This window comes from Amphiura filiformis, chromosome 12 (genome assembly GCF_039555335.1).
Source record: "Amphiura filiformis chromosome 12, Afil_fr2py, whole genome shotgun sequence".
Classification (NCBI taxonomy): Eukaryota; Metazoa; Echinodermata; class Ophiuroidea; order Amphilepidida; family Amphiuridae; genus Amphiura; species Amphiura filiformis.
In genome coordinates, this window is record NC_092639.1 from 29,646,885 (window position 1) to 29,666,581 (window position 19,697).

Here is a 19,697-nt window from a genome sequence, read left to right on the forward strand (position 1 = left end):
ATTCCTAAGCGAAGATATTGAGTTCGTAAGTTTTGGTAAAATTGGCAAAAGTGTCTCCTTTCGATATATACCACGTCACATATTTCCCACAAACAAAAATTGAAAAGTGAGGATGCGCAACCACTACCTTCAAATGCTTAGTCTTATTGTTTTGCACACTGATATTGTTGGTCCTGTTCCTCTACATTGGCTTAATAAATACATGGATTCATAATTTGCGACTTATAATCTACCAAGTGAAGTTAGGTGAAGGGATGCAACAGAACATGAATATGGGAAGAGGTCCAATTTTGGATTGTGGGAGGAAAAAACAGAGAACATGGGGAAAACATGTGAGGATGATCATGGATTGGCAACCATGCTCACTTAACGGCACTGCGGGAATCAAACCTGGGCTGCAGAGGTGAAAGGCTTAATGCTCCGACAGCATCACCAACCTGTCCTCCCATAAAACCAAATGTAAGAGGTTAAGCATCACAAACACACTTCTAACAAACAAACAGAACAAAACAAAGGGGGAAAACAGACACAAAGAACAAAACAAAATACTCTGGGAATTACTAAAACATTACCCTGAGATGCTTAGTCTCCCTGTCCAGTAGTTTTTGTACATTAATCTGTTGCTCTTGCTCCTCTGCGTTAGCCTTGACATTCTGCTGTGCTGTATCCACCATTTCTGCTCGAAGTTGAAGCAATGCTTGACTGAGAGACTGTTTAAAATGATAAGAAAATGTCAATGTTATCACAAAGATAATTTAAGAATTCTTTAGTTTTTCCCTGATATGATGTGTGTTCAATTGAGCTCCTGACTGGCTTAATGTCTGGCCAGTTTATTGGCTGAATGCACATAACTTCTTTCTATGCAATAATTACTAGTCTTTGTCTGCGATAACACTTTATACCATTTTTTATGCTGTTAAAATACCGGTATTGCCTGGAGTACATGAGATGATATTCTTTGGTTCACCTCAAGTTCAGTAGTGATGTCAATGCTTTTTCACATTCGCCCTGCAAGCGTGCCGACAAATCGCCCTTGTACACATGCATATAATGCTCTCCGCGATTAACTTTACAAGCTTAAATTTGATACTGCGACCAGCAAAGTACACACTTAAGTCATCACTGCCGAACTTGAGGCAAATCAAGGTATTCTGAAGGGTCATTAGTCCAAAAAGGGTTAAAATTAGGGCTTAGGGCATTTTAGGTTAGGATTAGGGTTAGAGATAAGGTAAGGGTTAATAGCATTAGTGTTATGATAAGAAATTATCTTTTTACTTGATTCTTTCAATCTATATAACAATTTCTATATAAAGTAGTCTATTATGATTACACAGTTTGCAAATGTATTTGAAACATAAAACAGAAGAATTCTTTTGAATGTCACAGCTTACTTTATGTTGTTGTTCCTTCAGTGCCAACTCATTCTTCAGTCTTTCCACCAAGTTCTTCATAGTTGATGTTGGTGCTCTAGCATTGGCACCTTTTTGGATAGCAAGATCAGTTTCCAACTCTTTAATCTAAAACAAATAAGAAATTTAACTTAGTGGATTAGGTGTTGAAGTGTTGAAAATATGGGTCTCATTTTCGGGCTTCATGTATAACACTGGCACTCTTTTGTACTATACTGGGAATTTCAATTAAATGAACACAGCATTCAATCCAAACCGCGATCATATTTTGTGTATTTCAAACTACAATGTGAACTCATAACCTTGGATACAATACTAACCAATCGCGAGTGCGTTGGCATGGTTGGATTCACTTCCGCGTTACGGACGCAGAGTCACACACGCTGGCATACATCACATACCGTAAACGCTCGCCTAATGGTGCACAGGGGCTCCTTTGCCTTGGGGGTTAATTTTCATGCGCAAATAGAGAGCTCCCTCCTCAGAAATCCCAACAAGAATTAAGGTTTCAAAATTGTGTTAGATTTGGTCAAAAATCTGGGCTTCAGGTATAAAAATGAGTCATATTTTCTTAAAAAATTGATATAATTATGGGTCAACTGTCAGATTCTCACAGGTACATTTGTACTCAAACCAAACTTGGGATATTATTCCTAGCTGTATTAGAGGCACATAGCTAAATTCACAGTTGGTAGTTTGGGCCAAATATTAATTCAAAAGATCCTCCAGTCTCTCTGTGATTTTACTTTAACAGAATAACAGTACTTTTTATATAACTCATAGATTCCTGTCATCTGATTGGTTAAAAGTGGGGGCATTGTTTTAACTATGCCCTGTATTTGAGAGAATTTCATCAAAATGAACTATTGACCAGTCATGGAAATGAACTATTCATGTACATCCATTCAGTATATAAAACAAATATTGAGTGAAATATACAACAAAATATTCAACAAAATATCGACTGCTTTATATTCGGGACATGGTTAAAATTATAGGTCCGTGGTGATCTCAAAACCATAGCATGGTTTTGAGATCATCTTGGGCCTATAATTTTAACCATGTCCCGAATATAAAGCAGTCAATATTTGTATAATATAAAGTGATAACACCTTCTTTTTGCAATGCCCTGGTTATCATTGGAGTGTACACACTGAATGACGGATTTAACAAAAGACATTTTTATACAAAATTTATTTACCCATTACATACCTGTGCCTGCTTCTCTTCTATCACTGCCTTGCACTCACTTATTTCACCTTTTAACCTGGCTACTTCTGCATTGTGATTCTCTACCAACCTACATTGCAAAGATAAACGGAAACATGCTGCTAGAGACCAAGTGCAGATTGATCATTTCCTTTGTGTCACTCAAATATTATTATAATTGCAAAATGATTAAATAAAATGTATATAACAAGCCAAAAAAGGCCTTTGATGGTTGAGGAAAATATTAAAGAGGTTCAATTGGACATAATATGTGACCCGTTCTGACACAGCCAGGAACATGTCCCATTTTTGTCATTTCCTGATATAAATAAAAATTTAAGCAATTGACAATAAGCTTTAAAATTATATCAAAATTATATAAATAGCATTCAATACTTTTCAAGATTGGGATAATTTTGTAAATAATACCTTGATATTTTTGCCAAATTGCTATTCTGAGTAATGGGCTCATTAGTTTCCTACCTTACACAGGATTGAATAGGGGTTATCATAGTTCAACTGTTATTTATTGATTAAATAAACCTCTTTTTAATAAGTATTTCCAAGGATTTGAAAGTCCACTTAGTCCCACAGTCAAATACCATGAAATGAAGAATTCCAAAATTTGATTTTTTTTTTTGTGGGAATGTCATCTTTAATGGCCTGGAACTCAAAAACATGTCTGGCGACTTGTTCCGGGTTTTGTTGGTACTGGTCACATATATAATAGTTTTTCATGAAAATCTTTATTCCTGATTAGCAGCTCTACTTCCTATAAGCCCCCAAATTACACTTTCTCTAGCTGGTATCTACACTGGTCTTAGTCTTGGCATTCTGACATAACAATGTACCCATCTGATGTATTACTGAATGCAGAAGATGATACCTATCATCTCAGTCACTTATAAAGGTAAAGTTTGTGCCATATCTTTTTCCTTGGCGTTTATACCAGACTCCCCTGAATTAACTTGTTGTGGAGGGTTCGCTACTTCTCCCGCACAACAAGTCTGTTTTTCATTCCCAGCACTATATTATCCTGGTACCCATTTATACACCTAGGTGGAGAGAGACAATAGAGGTTAAGGGCCTTGTCTAAGGGCATATTACGATAGCACCACTGGGGTTCAAAACCCATAATTCATTATGAATCAGAGCCTGTACCGCTAGGCCACAGTGCCAGTCAGTCACTTATATCATCACCATATATATGAGGTGACTTCTGACGTCATTGCCTGTCAGTATGTGCGCGCATCACATTTTGTTCAGGGTTCGTGTTTTTAAAACTCCCGTCACATCACAATTAGGCTATTGAACAGTGTAGTGGTTGCACGGGGTTCACTCAAGCATATCGATATACCAGTCCCTTGCCTGTTTTCCCGCCACATCACAATAAGGCTATTAAACAGTGTAGTGGTTGCACAGGGTTCACTCAAGCATATCGATATACCAGTCCCTTGCCTTTGTAGATAATCATTGAGGTCAACTCATCTATACATTTTGTAAAAAGAATGACGTCACATCAAAATATTTATAAAAGAATCCCGTTATGACATGAAACATCAATGCTTTAAAATGACATTCAACACAAACTTTCAAATACTGGTGAAAAAATTTCGAAAATAGATCCACACTCACTTCTCCCTATTCTGTTTGAACTCCCTTGCTTTCCTTTCCAACACCTGTTTCCATTTCTGTGTTTCTGTGTTAGCAGCTTTGAGTTTGATAGACATGGCTGCCATTGAGTTGTCCTGTTGTGCCACCAAGTCCTCTAGTTCCTGCAGACGAAGCAGTTGCTTGTTGGTGGGACCTGCTGGTGCCTGCTTGTTAGTCAGATCCTGAATTCGAAGTAAATAAAATGTGGTAATTCATCAATCTTTATTATATCATGATTTGTTTTCCAAAGGGCTGATATCTGATTATGATAAAACATCCCTGCACAATGCAAAGTACCTTATGCGAAGTGACAAGTGCGTACAATGACAATGACCAAAACAGTTTCCCATGGCGAGAAAAAACATGTGATAATGTTTCCATCATTGTTTAGAACAAGTAGATGTCGCACGTTATTACATTGAGTCACACTTCAGAATTTAAGGTCAGTTGAATTTTCAAATCCTGTGCTGAAATCTAAGTTTAGTCTCTTTTTGAACTTCAGCACTATAGTTTTACTGATAAACTCCCTTACCATAGCGGCTTTCTTGAATTTACTGAAGGAAGCATTGGATTGTGTGTGTAGCTTGAGCTGTAACCTGTGCATCTACACACTTACAAGAGAGAGTACCCCCACAGTTTACTTCAGCACTATTTTTACTGATAAAACACCTTACCATAGCGGCTTTCTTGAATTTACTGAAGGCAGCATCAGATTGAGTGTGTAATGTGAGCTGTAACCTGTGCATCTCCTCCAAATGCTTCTTGTTCTCTTCAGCAGATTCCTGTTTCACAAATCATAGGTCAAAGTTAACATATTGTAATGATTTTTTTAAATCATCTAATTTAGTATACTATGCCACACCTACCACATCTCACAACATATTCAGAGATGCCAACATTAACATCCAGAAAATAAGGAGGATTCAAACAAAAAATAGGGAATTTGCAATTCCAGTCTCAACACAACTTGCACCAGAAGTTGGGAGTTGTAAGAACCCTTTTAGATAGAAAAGATGCTATTGTCACTGAGGAGGCAGAAACGGGACCCCCTCCAAACAGCTGAATCAATTTATGAACTACCTTGCAAGAGCTGTCCTAAGACCTACATTGGAGAGACAGGCCGTCTATTCAAAACTAGACTATCTGAACACAAAACTGAAGCCGAAAAAACAAGTTCCAAAAATTTTACCAGATCACAAAGAAAGTCATCCACATCCCAAATTCATAAATCGGCAATAACTGAGCACGCCGCAGCCAGCAACCACATAATCAACTGGGACGAGGCAGCAATCATAGATCAAGAGGCAGACAAAACCACACGTTGGCTAAAAGAAGCCATATGGATCAGGAGCAGGGCAAAAACACTATGAACAAGGGCGAGTCGAGGGGGCATACAAATTGGACAGAATCTATGACCAGATCATCTCAAAGCGGCAACCTACAAATGTGGCAACACCATCACAGCCACCAAGGACTGCCGACATCTAGAAACACTACAGTCATTGCAGAGTGAACAAGGTTCCTGATAGGAACTGAACTATATCTAGTGAGTACTTGCATTTTTATTGGATCTGTACCAGAACTCATTTATTTAAAAAATAGGGAGGTTTTCAAAATTACATGCAACTTCAAAGACACAAAAGTTGCCAGAAATAGGGAGTTTGCCAAATTTGGTTGTCAAAATGGACCAAAATGTTTTACAAAAATAGGGAGCCTTCTCTAAAATAACGAGTGTTGGCATCTCTGCATATTACACATCAATCATAGTTACCTAATACACACAAAAAAGTGTTGGCTGCAACCTGCTGGTTCGAAAAGTGTGCTGACCAAACACATATCTGAAACAAGATACATTTGTCTTCCAATCAACCTTGTCCTTTCTGACAATGTACAAAATTTGTTTCTTCTTCTTCCGAAAAAATTAGTCTGCTCCTGGCATATTTTATTAATTTTTGCATGGTGGGTACAAAAAAATGCGTGCCTACTTTCATACTGTTTTATGACAAACATTTTTTTTCTCTTGTTTTGCATAATATTATAGAATGTTGTTTAAGACCTCAGTTTGTCATATATTATATGCTATTCCATTTGATATCCACACACCCCCTATGACAGACACAACCTTAATCTCCCACACAGGGAGTGTGAATTTCAAATGAGGTTACCTGAATGAGTGACCCCATTTGAAATTAACACTCCCTGTATGGGAGATTAAGGTCATGTCTTCCATAGGGGGTGTATGAATTTCAAATGTAATAGTCCAATAAAGGTGTGCTTCACCTTGGGTTCTCTCCACACTCCTGTCAATTGTTACCACCGTCTAAATTTCAAACTGATTTTATAATCTTTTGCACATACATCTGCATCTTGTTGATAGCTCATTACATATCACATTATAAAAGACAGAAATCTTTTCAAAGAAATGATCATACTGTGGAATGTAAGCATGTTGCCTATGGGGGTGGATGATAAGTAAGGGGTGTGTTAGGCTGCGATCACATAGAAGTATACGGTATACGGTATTAGGTATTCGCTATACGAAATACGCTCAGGCTGAGTTCATATAGGAGTATACTATGTAAACTCAGTCTGATCGAATGAGCGTATGACGAATACCTAATACCGTATACTTCTATGTGATCGCAGCCTTAGGGACTCAAAAATTGCACAGATAGCACAAGCGTACACGAAAGAGAGTTTGTGTATAAGTGCTGACAAGTTGAGGGCTCCGTGTACCCTCAGATGAGCAATGTCACCAGGTCTGAGCGCTGTATCGGCATCAGCTGAATTAAAGTACGCTTTAATAGAAGGCACAGGCATGGAATATTCTAATCTATATGTGTTATTAATCTATGCAAATGATGTTATTACCTCTCTAGCTTTATCTAGTAGTTCCACATACTTCTGCAAGGCATCTTCTTTTTGTTGAATACGGGTCTAATGAAAGACGGAAAAGAAAACATGAAAAGAAAATTAGATAACATCTATGAACATGTTTTTGCAATTACTCCATTTCTGAAGTTAAGTTTTATATAAGGCGATGAAAAAAAACCCCTGTTCTACAGGAAGACGGACCTTTCCAGTAATGTCGGGTTTTTTCCAGTAATGTCGGGTTTTTTTTTTTTTTTCTGGAGGCTAAAATTACCCTAAAATATCACCAAATTCTGAAAAATAAACAATCTGAAGATATTTTGCAAACATGTTCTAAAATTGTTCAGCCAAAATTAATAACTTTTGGCCCCAAAATGGCTGATCTTACATGATTTTAGCAAAATAAAAAAAATCTCCAAAATGCAAAATACAGTACAACAGATTTAAAATATTTTCTTTGCTTTATTTTACCTGTAATCCTTCTATCTGAGTCTGTGCCACTTTGAGTGCCTGCCTATGCTCACATGTTTCCTCAATAGCTTTGAATCTCACGCCTTGAGCCATTGTATCCTTGATAATTTCATCTCTCTCTGATGAAGCTGGAAGGCGTAGTCTCAACTCGTTGATGACTTTGTCTCGTTGGAGTAGGTTGTCTTCTACCTGCTTTAGCGCTGCTTCTGTATCGTCTAATTTCTAACAAACAGATCAACGATTATAGAAAAAAAAAAAAAAAAAAAAGATTTTTTTCAACATTATTTTTAAACAAAGTATGAAAACGGAAAAAAGGTTAAGTTTGAAATATAAAAACCTTGCAAAGAATAAATGAACGAAAGCAAGCTTACATTTTATAAAGTGCATTCCGTCAAATGACCCCAATGTACTGAGCAAAATAATTTATTTTATACCACAACTTAAACTATGCAAAGAAACAGTCAAATGTTGAAGAGATTAGATTCTGGTAAACACTTGAACTGATTTAGAGACATGGAATTCCTGACATGAATTGGGAGTTGATTCCACAGTTCGGGTGCTGAATAAGAAAATGATCTCTGGTCGTAAATAAGGGTATTGACAGTCTTGCGTTGCAAGTTGGTGGAAATGTTTGATCTGAGAGCACAAATATTTGTATGTTACACCCAAATTGGCAATCGAATGAACACATTCTCATGATTACCTTTCCAGTAAATCCCATAAACCTTTGCATTTGGATGACTGATGCCGTCACGCTGATGCGCACATCGTTACTGTGCACTTCACGCCATTGAAATACGCAGTAGCGATGTTTGCTAACGATGTGTACATCATGGTGAGGTCAAACGACAACTTCAGAAGTCCACACGCAAAGGCTTACGCGGATATACCGAAAAAGTGATTGACAAACGTCCTGCCACTCATCCACGACAATGCGACCATAGGGAGGTTACGGGACACAGCATGACGCGTACAATTATGTGCATGTCTAAAATGGCACATCGTGTTCATTCAATTGGACTCTAAGTTTAGTTCAAACCTCTTAATGTGTGTGGATGCATACAAGAAAGCACTGGCATAATCAGCCTTTTGCAATCAAGGTGTGGCAGAAGGAAAACAACACGTCACATGGAGCAAAACAGGGACATTTGCCATACACAACTGCTAAGCCAATTGGCAATGGGAGGTGAGGCATTGGTGGGAGAGGGTTACATTATATGTTACTGCAAGAATGTGTTAAGCCATCCTGAGGATCTACCAGAATGGCTGGTTACTCCTTCATGTAATTTTACACAAAATCAGGGTTAGGATTAGGAATGGCACATTCATACACACAAAGAAACAATTAAAAGAAATATACTCACTTTCTGAAGTGTCTTCTGTTCTGCTCTGTTGTCCAATATAGTTTTGATATGTTGTTTGATAGTTCGTATTGCATGTTCTAGTTGACTGGCCACAGGCATACTTGGATCTGGTAGAGACCCGGTGGCTTCTTCAAACTGAATGTTTAATAGAGAAATGTACATGTGTGAGTCATCAGGCTATTCTAGTTAAAATCCATACCCCCCATGGAAGACCTTAATCTTCCACACTGGGAGTGTCAATTTCAAATGGGGTTACCTGAATGGGTGACTCCATTTGAAATCTACACCCCCTGTGTGGAAGATTAAAGTCATGTCTACCATAGGGGGTGTATGGATTTCAACTAGAATAGCCCATTGCATATGACAAACTGAGGTTTGGATTTGATTAAATGAAATACATTCTAATAATTGTTTTACTCTACATGTATATTACAGTAATCTCTACTTTCAAAAGGTAATATCAAAAATCAAAGTGCTAATTGGGCTAATTCATTTAAAATCCATACTCTCCCTGTGGAAGAGTTTGGAAATATCTTCCACAGGAGGAGTATGAACTTCAAATGGAATGAACACATATACAGGCATGAAACTGGTCTATAAAACATGTTTTTTTTTACCATTTTCTGATTCAGAAATAGGCTCAAAAACACTGAAAACAATGCCTGCATATGATATAAGCAGCTCCATTTGAATTTCATACACCCTCTGAGAAAGATTCAACTTGAATCTTCCACAGAGGGTGGGTGAGTTTAAAATAGAGTTGGTTTAATGTGCTAATTAATAGTCGATTTAAAATTCATATATATTTGTAAAGGTGCAATTTTCTCCAAAACATGTAAGCACATGTGCGACCATAAATCGGTGCATATCAGCTGGCTAAAAAGAAAACAAGCAGAAAATTGTCCAAATTCTAAACTTTAAATCCAGTTTTATTCTCTTGAAATCCTGTTTTTTTACCATCACAAACTGTTTGCAAATACTCACCCTAAGAGCAGCATCAGCCATCTCTCTTTGTTGTCTCTCCAAACTGTCAATTATCCTCTCCAGCTCCACCTCTCTCTGTTCCCATAGCAACTGTCTCTCTTCCGACTCCCTAGCAATGCGGACGTTGTCTTGCTCCAAGTTGCTGATGCTTCTTTCATGATTCGTTACTAAGCCTTCAGCATACTTGGTCTAAAATGGCGGATAAGAATAGTGGATTACACCAAAGATTGCAATGCATGGACAAACCTTACTCTACATGTAACTAAAATTTCCATCCAATTTATGGACACATTATAGTAAATAAACAATTTTCTTGCATAAAAATGCACTTGCAGATCTAATTTCGTAGTATTTACTGTTGTAATAGTTTGCAGTAAACCTTTTGACGAAAGCGTACATCGCATTTCACCAATCAACTTCCAGAAGCATTTCAAAAGTATTTTGTAAGGCAGAGTACTCTGCACAAGTACCACACAAGAAACAATGAAGATTACCAGGTTCCTAAATCTAAAACGAATTTCGCTCATAAAACCTTAAAAACAGCGGGCCCAATTAAGTGGAATTCACTTGAGAAACATATAAAAGACTATAAAGACAATCAAGCATTTCAAAACCAAAGTGAAAGATAATATTATTCTTAATTACATTTAGTATTTTATCTAATTTCCTTGTACGGCTTAAAGTAATTTAATTGTGTATCGTATTATCTGTAATATAGTTAATGTAGTATTGAATTTATCTCTGTAATTTCTTGCATATTCTTGATCACAAAACAGGCTCTTTTGGTTTTTGTTAGGGTAAATGGGGGGGGGGGGGGGTTTTTTGACATTTTGCAGTATATTTTGTTGTTGTTGTTTTTTTGAAACATTTTTGTTGTTGTTGGGACGGGGGGTTCTTAATACAGGCCATCCGGCCTTCCGAGAACCTCCTCATTCAATGTATGTGTTTAAATGTTGTGCTGTTATATTTTATATTTGAATGAAATAAAGATGAATGAATGAATATTTACTGCGTTAAAATCCATTTGTCTCTTATCATGCTGATTGACTGCTGAGGCGATCTGCTGTTGCTGAGTGAAAATTTATGAATAAACTTCATAAGCCACACACGTTGTTAGCTCTGACTTTGCAACATTACGGTAGTATGTGCTCGTCAAAGGTTTACTGCAAAATATTATAATATGTGGCACAGCGTAGGTTACGCCATGTTGCATTTCAAACTGGAAGTCGTATTTTGCGATTTTTCTTCAAATTATTTTCATTGAAAATTCCTGGAAAATTCACCTCTAATAAACACCCCCTTTTGAAAATGTTACGCCCATGTGTGCATTTATTAGAGGATAATATGGTATTCTATTGATTGTGTTTATTATATATACTATCTTGTCAACTTTGAATCACATAAAATAATCCCTCACATACCTGTTCTTGCAGCCTATTTATTTTGCGTGACAGCTTCAGATGTTGTAGCCGTGTGTCCTGCATTTTACTATGCCATTCTGCAACCTTAGCTGCTCCTTTGCCATCTTGTAAGGTCTGGATCAACTCCTGTAATCCATGATGCTTTAATTCCAACTCACTTAACTGATCTGCTACTTTTTCTCTCTCATATTTGAGCTGAAGACAAGAATAAACAATACTATGTGAAAATCAACTTCTCAAATAAAAGTGCAGGAAAAGAGATCTTTATGCAAACAGTTAAATACATGCAATTGTGGTTGTGTAAAATGTGCAATTGTCCATGTTGATAAATGACGATAAAATGCAAAATGCCTAGTAGGGCGTACCTTTAGTGTCTTACCCAAAAGCCATTTTTCAAGGTTAGGATTAATTACGGGCAGAAATGCTGTGCCAATAGCATATTTAGCTGAAAAGAATGGGTATCAGTAAGAAAGAAATGGCGGAATTTCAGATCTCAATCACCCACTAAATTCATACTTCAGCATAAATGATCCTTGAACTTGTACTCATCATGGTACATGTCCATTTTGCATGAGAAAACAATGGCTGACACTGATAGACTTGAAGTTGTGCTCTTCAAATCCAAAATAATTTTTGCTGAAAGCCATTGCTGAGATGGTTCATTACATGAAACATTCAACTGGTATGCCACTTCACAATTTGAAACCATTGAAAAGCAAAGTGCAAATTTTTGATGCCCAAACAGACAACAATTTTGACCACACCCTCAGATTGAGTCCCGAAAATAATTCCCAGAAGTCTGCACTACCACAAATAGTTATAGATAGCGCAATGCACCCTCATGGATCTCATACAGGTTAGCTGTAACGGCTCGGAGTGGGTTGTAGATTTACCATGTGTTAACGTTGTAATTCCCTAGACTACTTTTATTCTCTAAATTAATCATTGCCCCCAGAGATTTGTACAAATATAAAGGAATTTAACAAGCAGCTCAATACATACATAAATTTTGTTGTGACCCAAGACTAAATTTTGTACAATCTGTGTCTAAAAAGATTTGGTCAGTTTTGCCAATGAAAACTGTTAAGGATGAAAGTCATGGCATTTCTGAGGTTTCCCTTGTATGGTATGACTTGTAGATTAAACCAAGTAGAAGTGTTTCACGCTGTGGAGGCAATAACACCGAGTGCATTTAAATAAATTGGCTCGATTGGGCGGTGTGTATTTTGACTTTTAAGATGTAAACAACAACCTCTTAACACAGATCCATACAGGAGATTATGTTCTTACCACTTTGACCTGGCTTTCCATTCTCTCCTTGTCTTGCTTCAGTTGTAACATGGCTTTAGAAAACTTCTCCTGGTCACCTAATGGCACTGCACCACTAAACTGACGACGTAATTCCTACATGTAAATATAAAAGAGAAAGCATTTTGGTTAATACGATGCAGCATAAAAAAGATTTTTGAACATATTTGGCACATAATTGGTAAATAATTTATTTTTGTTGCATGCCAATTTCTAGCCAAAACCTGACAATTTTACATCCAACTGAATCCTGAAAATACAAAACAAAACAAGAAGACAATGACATATGGAACAACAAACCCGAAATAGATTGAAGCTAAAGCTACACTTAATCACTTTAAAAAACAGTGTAAAAGTGGAAATTTCACATTCCAAGCTGCTACAAACCTACCTGAATGGTAGCCTTGAGATGCCTGGCGTTATAATGATACAGACTCTCATCTGCTCTGACCTCGAGGCATGGAAAAACAAACAAACAAACTAACAAACAATCCTACCTACCTGCATGGTAGTCTTGAGATGCCTGGCATTATTCCTTGTAGCCACTTGACAATGTCAGAGACCATGATTTCTCATCATACTGCTTTAACCTTAAGACATGGAACCTAAACAAAGCAACACATAGACAAACAAAGAAACAAATAGACAAACAAACAAATGAACGAACAAACAAACAAATGATCAAACAAACAAACCTACCTGGATGGTAGCCTTGAGATGCCTGGCTTTATTCCTTGCAGCCACTTAGCAATGATACAGACTCTGTGATTTCTGTGATTAACCTGCTCTGATCTCAGTCAAGGTATGGAACCAAAACAAACAAACAAACAAACCTACCTGAATGGTAGCCTTGAGATGCCTGGCTTTATTCCTTGCAGCCACTTGACAATGATACAGACTCTGTGAATTCTGTGATGAACCTGCTCTGACCTCAAGGTATGGAGCCAAAACAAACAAACAAACAGACAAACAACCTACCTGGATAGTAGCCTTGAGATGCCTGGCTTTATTCCTTGCAGCCACTTGACACAGACTCTGTGATTAACCTGCTCTGATCTCAAGGTATGGAACTAAAACAAACAGTCAAACAACAACTCAACTGTACCTGGATAGTAGCCTTGAGATGCCTGGCTTTATTCCTGGCAGCTACTTGACAATCCCTCATTTCAAATATTGAGTTTTAGGTTGGTTTTGGTCACATGGTTTCCTATAATCCTGTCTAAGCTCTTGACTGACATGATTATCGATATCTTTGTTTCTACCCTTTGTTAGAAACTTAAAATTTGTAGCAAGGCTTTATTTATTCCTTGCAGCCACTTGGTAACACATCAACCTGCTCTGACTTCAAGACATGCATGGAACCAAAACAAACAAACAAACAGACAGACAAACAACCTACCTGTATAGTAGCCTTGAGATGCCTGGCTTTATTCCTTGCAGCCACTTGACTATGATACAGACTCTGTGATTTCTGTACCTGCTCTGACCTCAAGGTATGGAACCAGAACAAACAAACAAACCTACCTGGATAGTAGCCTTGAGATGCCTGGCTTTATTCCTTGCAGCCACTTGACAATGATACAGACTCTGTGATTTCTGTGATTAACCTGCTCTGATCTCAGTCAAGGTATGGAACCAAAACAAACAAACAAACAAACCTACCTGAATGGTAGCCTTGAGATGCCTGGCTTTATTCCTTGCAGCCACTTGACAATGATACAGACTCTGTGATTTCTGTGATTAACCTGCTCTGATCTCAGTCAAGGTATGGAACCAAAACAAACAAACAAACAAACCTACCTGAATGGTAGCCTTGAGATGCCTGGCTTTATTCCTTGCAGCCACTTGACAATGATACAGACTCTGTGATTAACCTGCTCTGATCTCAAGGTATGGACCCAAAATAAACAGTAAAACAACAACTCTACCATACCTGGATAGTAGCCTTGAGATGTCTGGCTTTATTCCTGGCAGCTACTTGACAATCCCTCATTTCAAATATTGAGTTTTAGGTTTGGTTTTGGTCACATGGTTTCCTATAATCCTGTCTAATTAAGCTCTTGACTGATATGATTATTGATATCTTTGTTTCTACCCTTTATTAGAAACTTAAAATTTGTAGCAAGGCTTTATTCCTTGCAGCCACTTGGTAACACATCAACCTGCTCTGACTTCAAGACATGCATGGAACCAAAACAAACAAACAACCTACCTGTATAGTAGCCTTGAGATGCCTGGCTTTATTCCTTGCAGCCACTTGGCAATGATACAGACTCTGTGATTTCTGTGATTAACCTGCTCTGACCTCATGGTATGGAACCAGAACAAATAGTCAAACCTACCTGGATAGTAGCCTTGAGATGCCTGGCTTTATTCCTTGCAGCCACTTGACAATGATACAGACTCTGTGATTTTTCATCCACCTGTTTCTGTAACCTCAATGCATGGGCTTCTAGCTTCTTTACTTTGGTGTTAGCTGCTTGTAGTTTACGCACCGCAGTGCCTTCGCTAACCTGCAGGGCTACTATATGATGATGTAATTTACCTAGAAAAGTTTGTCAAATTTGATAGAGGAAAAAAATGGTTCATAACAGTGGGACATAACATGCTCAATCTGAGGTTATTGACAGACGTGTTGATACTACGCTTTATTCCGTACAGTACGCGTATTGTTATAGAGGGCCATACTACAGGCTGTATGCATTGTAATGTACAAAAAGTAGCCTGGGTTCAGAACAGTAAACTCGGATCATGCACTGTCTACAGTGGGACTATGATAAAACGCAGCATTCCATTTAGAAAATAGGTTTCCAGCGTGGGGCTATTCCTTTTTAATTCCACAGCACCCCTGTGGAAGATTTGGCCAAAGTCTCCCACAGAGGGAGTATGAGTTTTGATTAGAATAGAAAATTGGGTAACTTCCAACTACTCACTCCAGTTGTGGTAAAAAACATAATCCAGAATGTTTAATTACTTGTGTACATTCCAGCAACACCTGTTGTCTTTATTTAGCGTCAGTTGTCAGTAGCAGTCACTACTGTTGATAAAGACAACAGGTGTTGTTGAAACGTACACAAGTAAGTAAACATTCTGGATCAGATACAAAGAACTTTGTTAACCAATCAAGAATTGCTCCTTCCTAAAATGTGGATTTTTCTTGAACTTACCTATGATGGCTTTCTCATCACTCTGTGTTTGTATATCCATGAGTTGTTGTCTAAGTGACATCACCTCCTTCTCTCTGGATACTTGTTGTGACTCCAATGCTCTGGTTTGAAACGAGGCAACTTCAACTATTTCCTGCAATACAAGGTATAAAGAGATTTTTTTAAAGTAATGGTCAAGTGACATTTGTATTATTGCCCATGCAAGTGAAAACAATGACTCCACTTGCATAACATATTGTTTTAATAACTAAACACTATTTTGTTTTAGCAAACATTAAGTTACTGTCATGAAAACTCCCCTTTTTCTGAAATTAAAGAAACTTGTTCACCGTTTTAGTTGCATGTACTGTGGTCTCGTTTGCATATTATGCTCTAGAAGGAGCTACATACTTGCATTTCAACAAAAAGAGCATATTTCCGTGACAGGTTATCAACAGGTCTAACCTAGTATCCCAACAAAAGTTTTCTTCATAATATGGCTTCATTGATCTTTCGGTTTCCCCAAACCATTATACATACAACAAAAGTCAGGTACATGCGGTGCACAAAAAACCCCTCAATGAACAACAATTAACATATTTAATCTCCCCAAAAAGTATCTAATAAAGGAATCAACAAGAAACATAAGGTTTTATATACATCTTACTTTCAATTTGTCGTTTTCCAATTTGATGGTAGCTTCATTTTTCTCCAGTTCTGCAATGCGTTTCTTGTCCATGTCACTGGCTGCCTTGGTTACGCAGATGGAAAGCTCATCCCGTAGCTCAGACTCAGTCTTCTGCATCTCAAGGTTCAGCCTTGTTAACTGATTATCAAATATGAAAATTAATGTGTTATTCATGATTTCTTATCACAAAATATTCTACCAAATTAGGTTTTAAAAATTAAAGTTGAGATTTGTATTGCCATTAAGGAGTTGAATATATTTCATCATAATTCATTCAATATTTATTGCCATTTTTAGGTATAGCCAAAATGAGATCACAAGAACATTTGTCATAAAATGTGACACGATCAAGGGGAATGTTTGTTTCCTGTAGCAGGTCAAAAAAGTCAAATCACGAAATGCAGTTTTTTTTTTTTTTTTATAATCCATGTCTTCAAATGAAAAAAAACACCTTTTTTGCTGCAAATTGGAATGGAAATTTACAGTGGGTCTCTCCGACAAAAAAAAAAAAAAATCATATTTCTTCATATTCAAGAATATTTATGATCCCCTTTCAACCCGCAGATTAAAAAAGTATTTAAAAAATGTGTGATGTTTTCTCCAGTAGTTTTCCACTAAGCTCATTTGTTGTGTGATGTGTAAATGTTTACTCCAGTAGTGTTTTATATTCTTTTTTTGCAAATTTTTTTTCCAGGTTTTTTTTCCAAAAGTGAAAAAAATAAAAAATCTAAATCATAAAAAAAAGCCATCAAAAACAAAATCTTGACGCTACAGGAAACAAACTTGGTTTTTTTTGGCCTAATACAAATTTTATGGCAAAAAATTGATATTTTTGACATTTAATAAACCTTATAAATCCAATGATATTCACTTAAAGTGCATATAGCTAGGATGAAAAGCCGACAATTATTGAAAATTGTGACCTTTTGTATTAAATATATATATGCCATTCTTCCTTTTGTCAAAACTGTGATGCAAAATTTGACCTCACCTCTGCAAATTTCTGCTCTAGCTCCAGGTTTCTCGTCTCCAACTCACTGACGGTATTTCTGAGTTTCTCTTGCATCCGTACGGCATGCTCGGCTCTCTGTCTCTCATTCATTTCTTTCATCTCTATTGTAGTCAGACGCTTTGCCAGAGACAAGTGATCGCTGGTTGCTACGCCTTTGCTGCCTCTACCAAGGGCACCTAGACAAATCAAGAAGATTATGCATGATCAAATCAAGAAAAGATTCAGGACAACATTGAGAATTATAGTGATCAGTGTAATTACTTTTGCAGATTAAACTCCAGTAGTGGGGCATTCTGCTTTGGAAAACAAGAATAGTGTGATGAGTAAACATGGTTCCCACAATAAATAACGATCACCCTCCTCAATGTAAATAAATGCATCATTGTGTTTATGGGCTTCAGTACAATACATCATCAGAGGTCATTCTACTCTTTCGGAATTTCAAAACACATTCAAAATATGCAAAATAATCTCAATAATATTCCTTAATATACAGATAAAATGCCACACAATGATACAGCACCATATATCATCATACTCTATCACCTTACCACATTTGAAGTTTATTGGTAGTAGAGTGGCTTTATGATATTGCTTTTGCCTGGACAGGTGGAAATTCAGCAAGACAACAAACAACCTGACCACACGTGATGTGTGGGGGTGAGTGTATGTGTAGTGGTGGTGGTGGGGTTTGTGTGCTAGATTTTTGAGCTGGGCTGATATAACACATATGAGACAAGATATAATCAGTGATGGACATATTTACACAGTTTCTGCTCCCAGTCTGTCACCTGTAATTTTTTCTTTTTAAATCTTTTTAATGATTGTTTGTCTATTTATATTCTTATTCTTGCATTGCTAGCAAGTTGTAAATATACGGCCGCTTTTTACGATGATAGTAGGCCTACGTACTACTTTTGTGCTCTATCTGATGATGATAGCGATACTGCAAATACCGCATATTTGAAACTGTGTGAACTTTTGGAACTAAAAAAAGACAGGACCACTGAATGAACTTGTGTTAGTGACTACACTCTCTACATTGAGTACATTCAGTACAAAACAAATTAAAATGTTTAGTTTGCTTGACTCAAAGGGCTCAGATAGCGATGTTTCCATATAATTTTTGTGGAACCTGAGAGCACATCAGACATATCGAATTGCATTTTGAAAATGAGGAATGGTCTTCTTGGTTTTTTTTAATTCGCGACATTATACACATTTTATGACAAATGATTAAAAATTGATACAGATTTTTATTCCCCAAAACATTATGCAGTAGAACATATTAAAAAAGCTGGGCCAGTAAATTTATTGCAGGGCCACTAGATTTGCCATTTCACTGGCCCGGAGGGCCAGTAGAAAACTGAAACCCAAGTCTGTCCCTGGTGTGAAGGACCCTAATATAATTTATAACAAAATACAGATTAATTCAGATTTCTACTATCCTCATTGTACAATCTTTCCTCAATTAACAAAATTTGAATTCAGCCTAGTTGTACTCCAAACTTCCAATTTTGCGGGATGACAGTAAGTCAATTGGTCCAGTGTATAGAGAGTCAAACCTGTAACAGGCAGCTAACAACAGTCAGTTTCAAAAAGAGTACGGTGTTCATCTCTTGAGTCCTTATCAACATTGTTGGTTATCGCTGTACTGGCATGTGTGCCAGTAGTGTTTAGCAATGTATGACAGCACATGAAAGGTGCTATACAAATTTGAACACAGAATAAGAGACAAAATTGGTTGAAAAAGCAGCTATAACACATCCTTTTTGCAAAAATAATTAGTACATATCTTACCTTCTAGTTTGCCCATTTCCTCAACGGCTTGCTCCAAGGTGTGCAGTTTTTCTTTCTCTGTAGCAAACTCCCTTTTAAGAGTCACTGCCTCTTCTTCTAGTCTCTTGTTTTCAGACTGAATAAAACGGAAAACAAAAAGATGAAATTGAATTATTTATGCATATGTTCTTGTAACCAGTTGGTTTGAAATTCCAATTTCAATTAAGGATTCAATCATGTTTCACTGTTGTTCATCACCGTTTAACAACGATACGTCACACAAGTTCCCGGCATGGCAAATTTTATGCACTAACACATAACACATACTACCATTAACTTGCGTTCGTGTATATGCCACTGGCAAAGTGTGGATTCATTATGG

The 19,697-nt window shown here is 37.1% G+C and overlaps 2 protein-coding genes across 2 annotated transcripts in view; one reads left to right on the forward strand and one right to left on the reverse strand.

The window, feature by feature from the left end:
- Nucleotides 1-19,697, forward strand: part of LOC140166041 (uncharacterized) — a 245,583-nt gene that overhangs the window by 149,290 nt on the left and 76,596 nt on the right. The window lies entirely within an intron of this gene.
- LOC140166039 (centrosomal protein of 290 kDa-like) overlaps nucleotides 1-19,697 on the reverse strand; it is a 60,535-nt gene that overhangs the window by 16,514 nt on the left and 24,324 nt on the right. The window contains exons 20-35 of the mRNA XM_072189414.1: nucleotides 19,337-19,451; nucleotides 17,516-17,712; nucleotides 16,504-16,662; nucleotides 15,858-15,990; nucleotides 15,033-15,235; nucleotides 12,673-12,786; nucleotides 11,383-11,577; nucleotides 9,962-10,150; nucleotides 8,978-9,112; nucleotides 7,614-7,835; nucleotides 7,143-7,208; nucleotides 4,946-5,053; nucleotides 4,254-4,453; nucleotides 2,622-2,709; nucleotides 1,392-1,517; nucleotides 573-710 (exon numbers count right to left, since the gene is read on the reverse strand). Coding sequence (XP_072045515.1) covers nucleotides 573-710; nucleotides 1,392-1,517; nucleotides 2,622-2,709; nucleotides 4,254-4,453; nucleotides 4,946-5,053; nucleotides 7,143-7,208; nucleotides 7,614-7,835; nucleotides 8,978-9,112; nucleotides 9,962-10,150; nucleotides 11,383-11,577; nucleotides 12,673-12,786; nucleotides 15,033-15,235; nucleotides 15,858-15,990; nucleotides 16,504-16,662; nucleotides 17,516-17,712; nucleotides 19,337-19,451 — 2,388 coding nt within the window. The remainder of the gene's footprint in view (nucleotides 1-572; nucleotides 711-1,391; nucleotides 1,518-2,621; nucleotides 2,710-4,253; nucleotides 4,454-4,945; nucleotides 5,054-7,142; nucleotides 7,209-7,613; nucleotides 7,836-8,977; nucleotides 9,113-9,961; nucleotides 10,151-11,382; nucleotides 11,578-12,672; nucleotides 12,787-15,032; nucleotides 15,236-15,857; nucleotides 15,991-16,503; nucleotides 16,663-17,515; nucleotides 17,713-19,336; nucleotides 19,452-19,697) is intronic.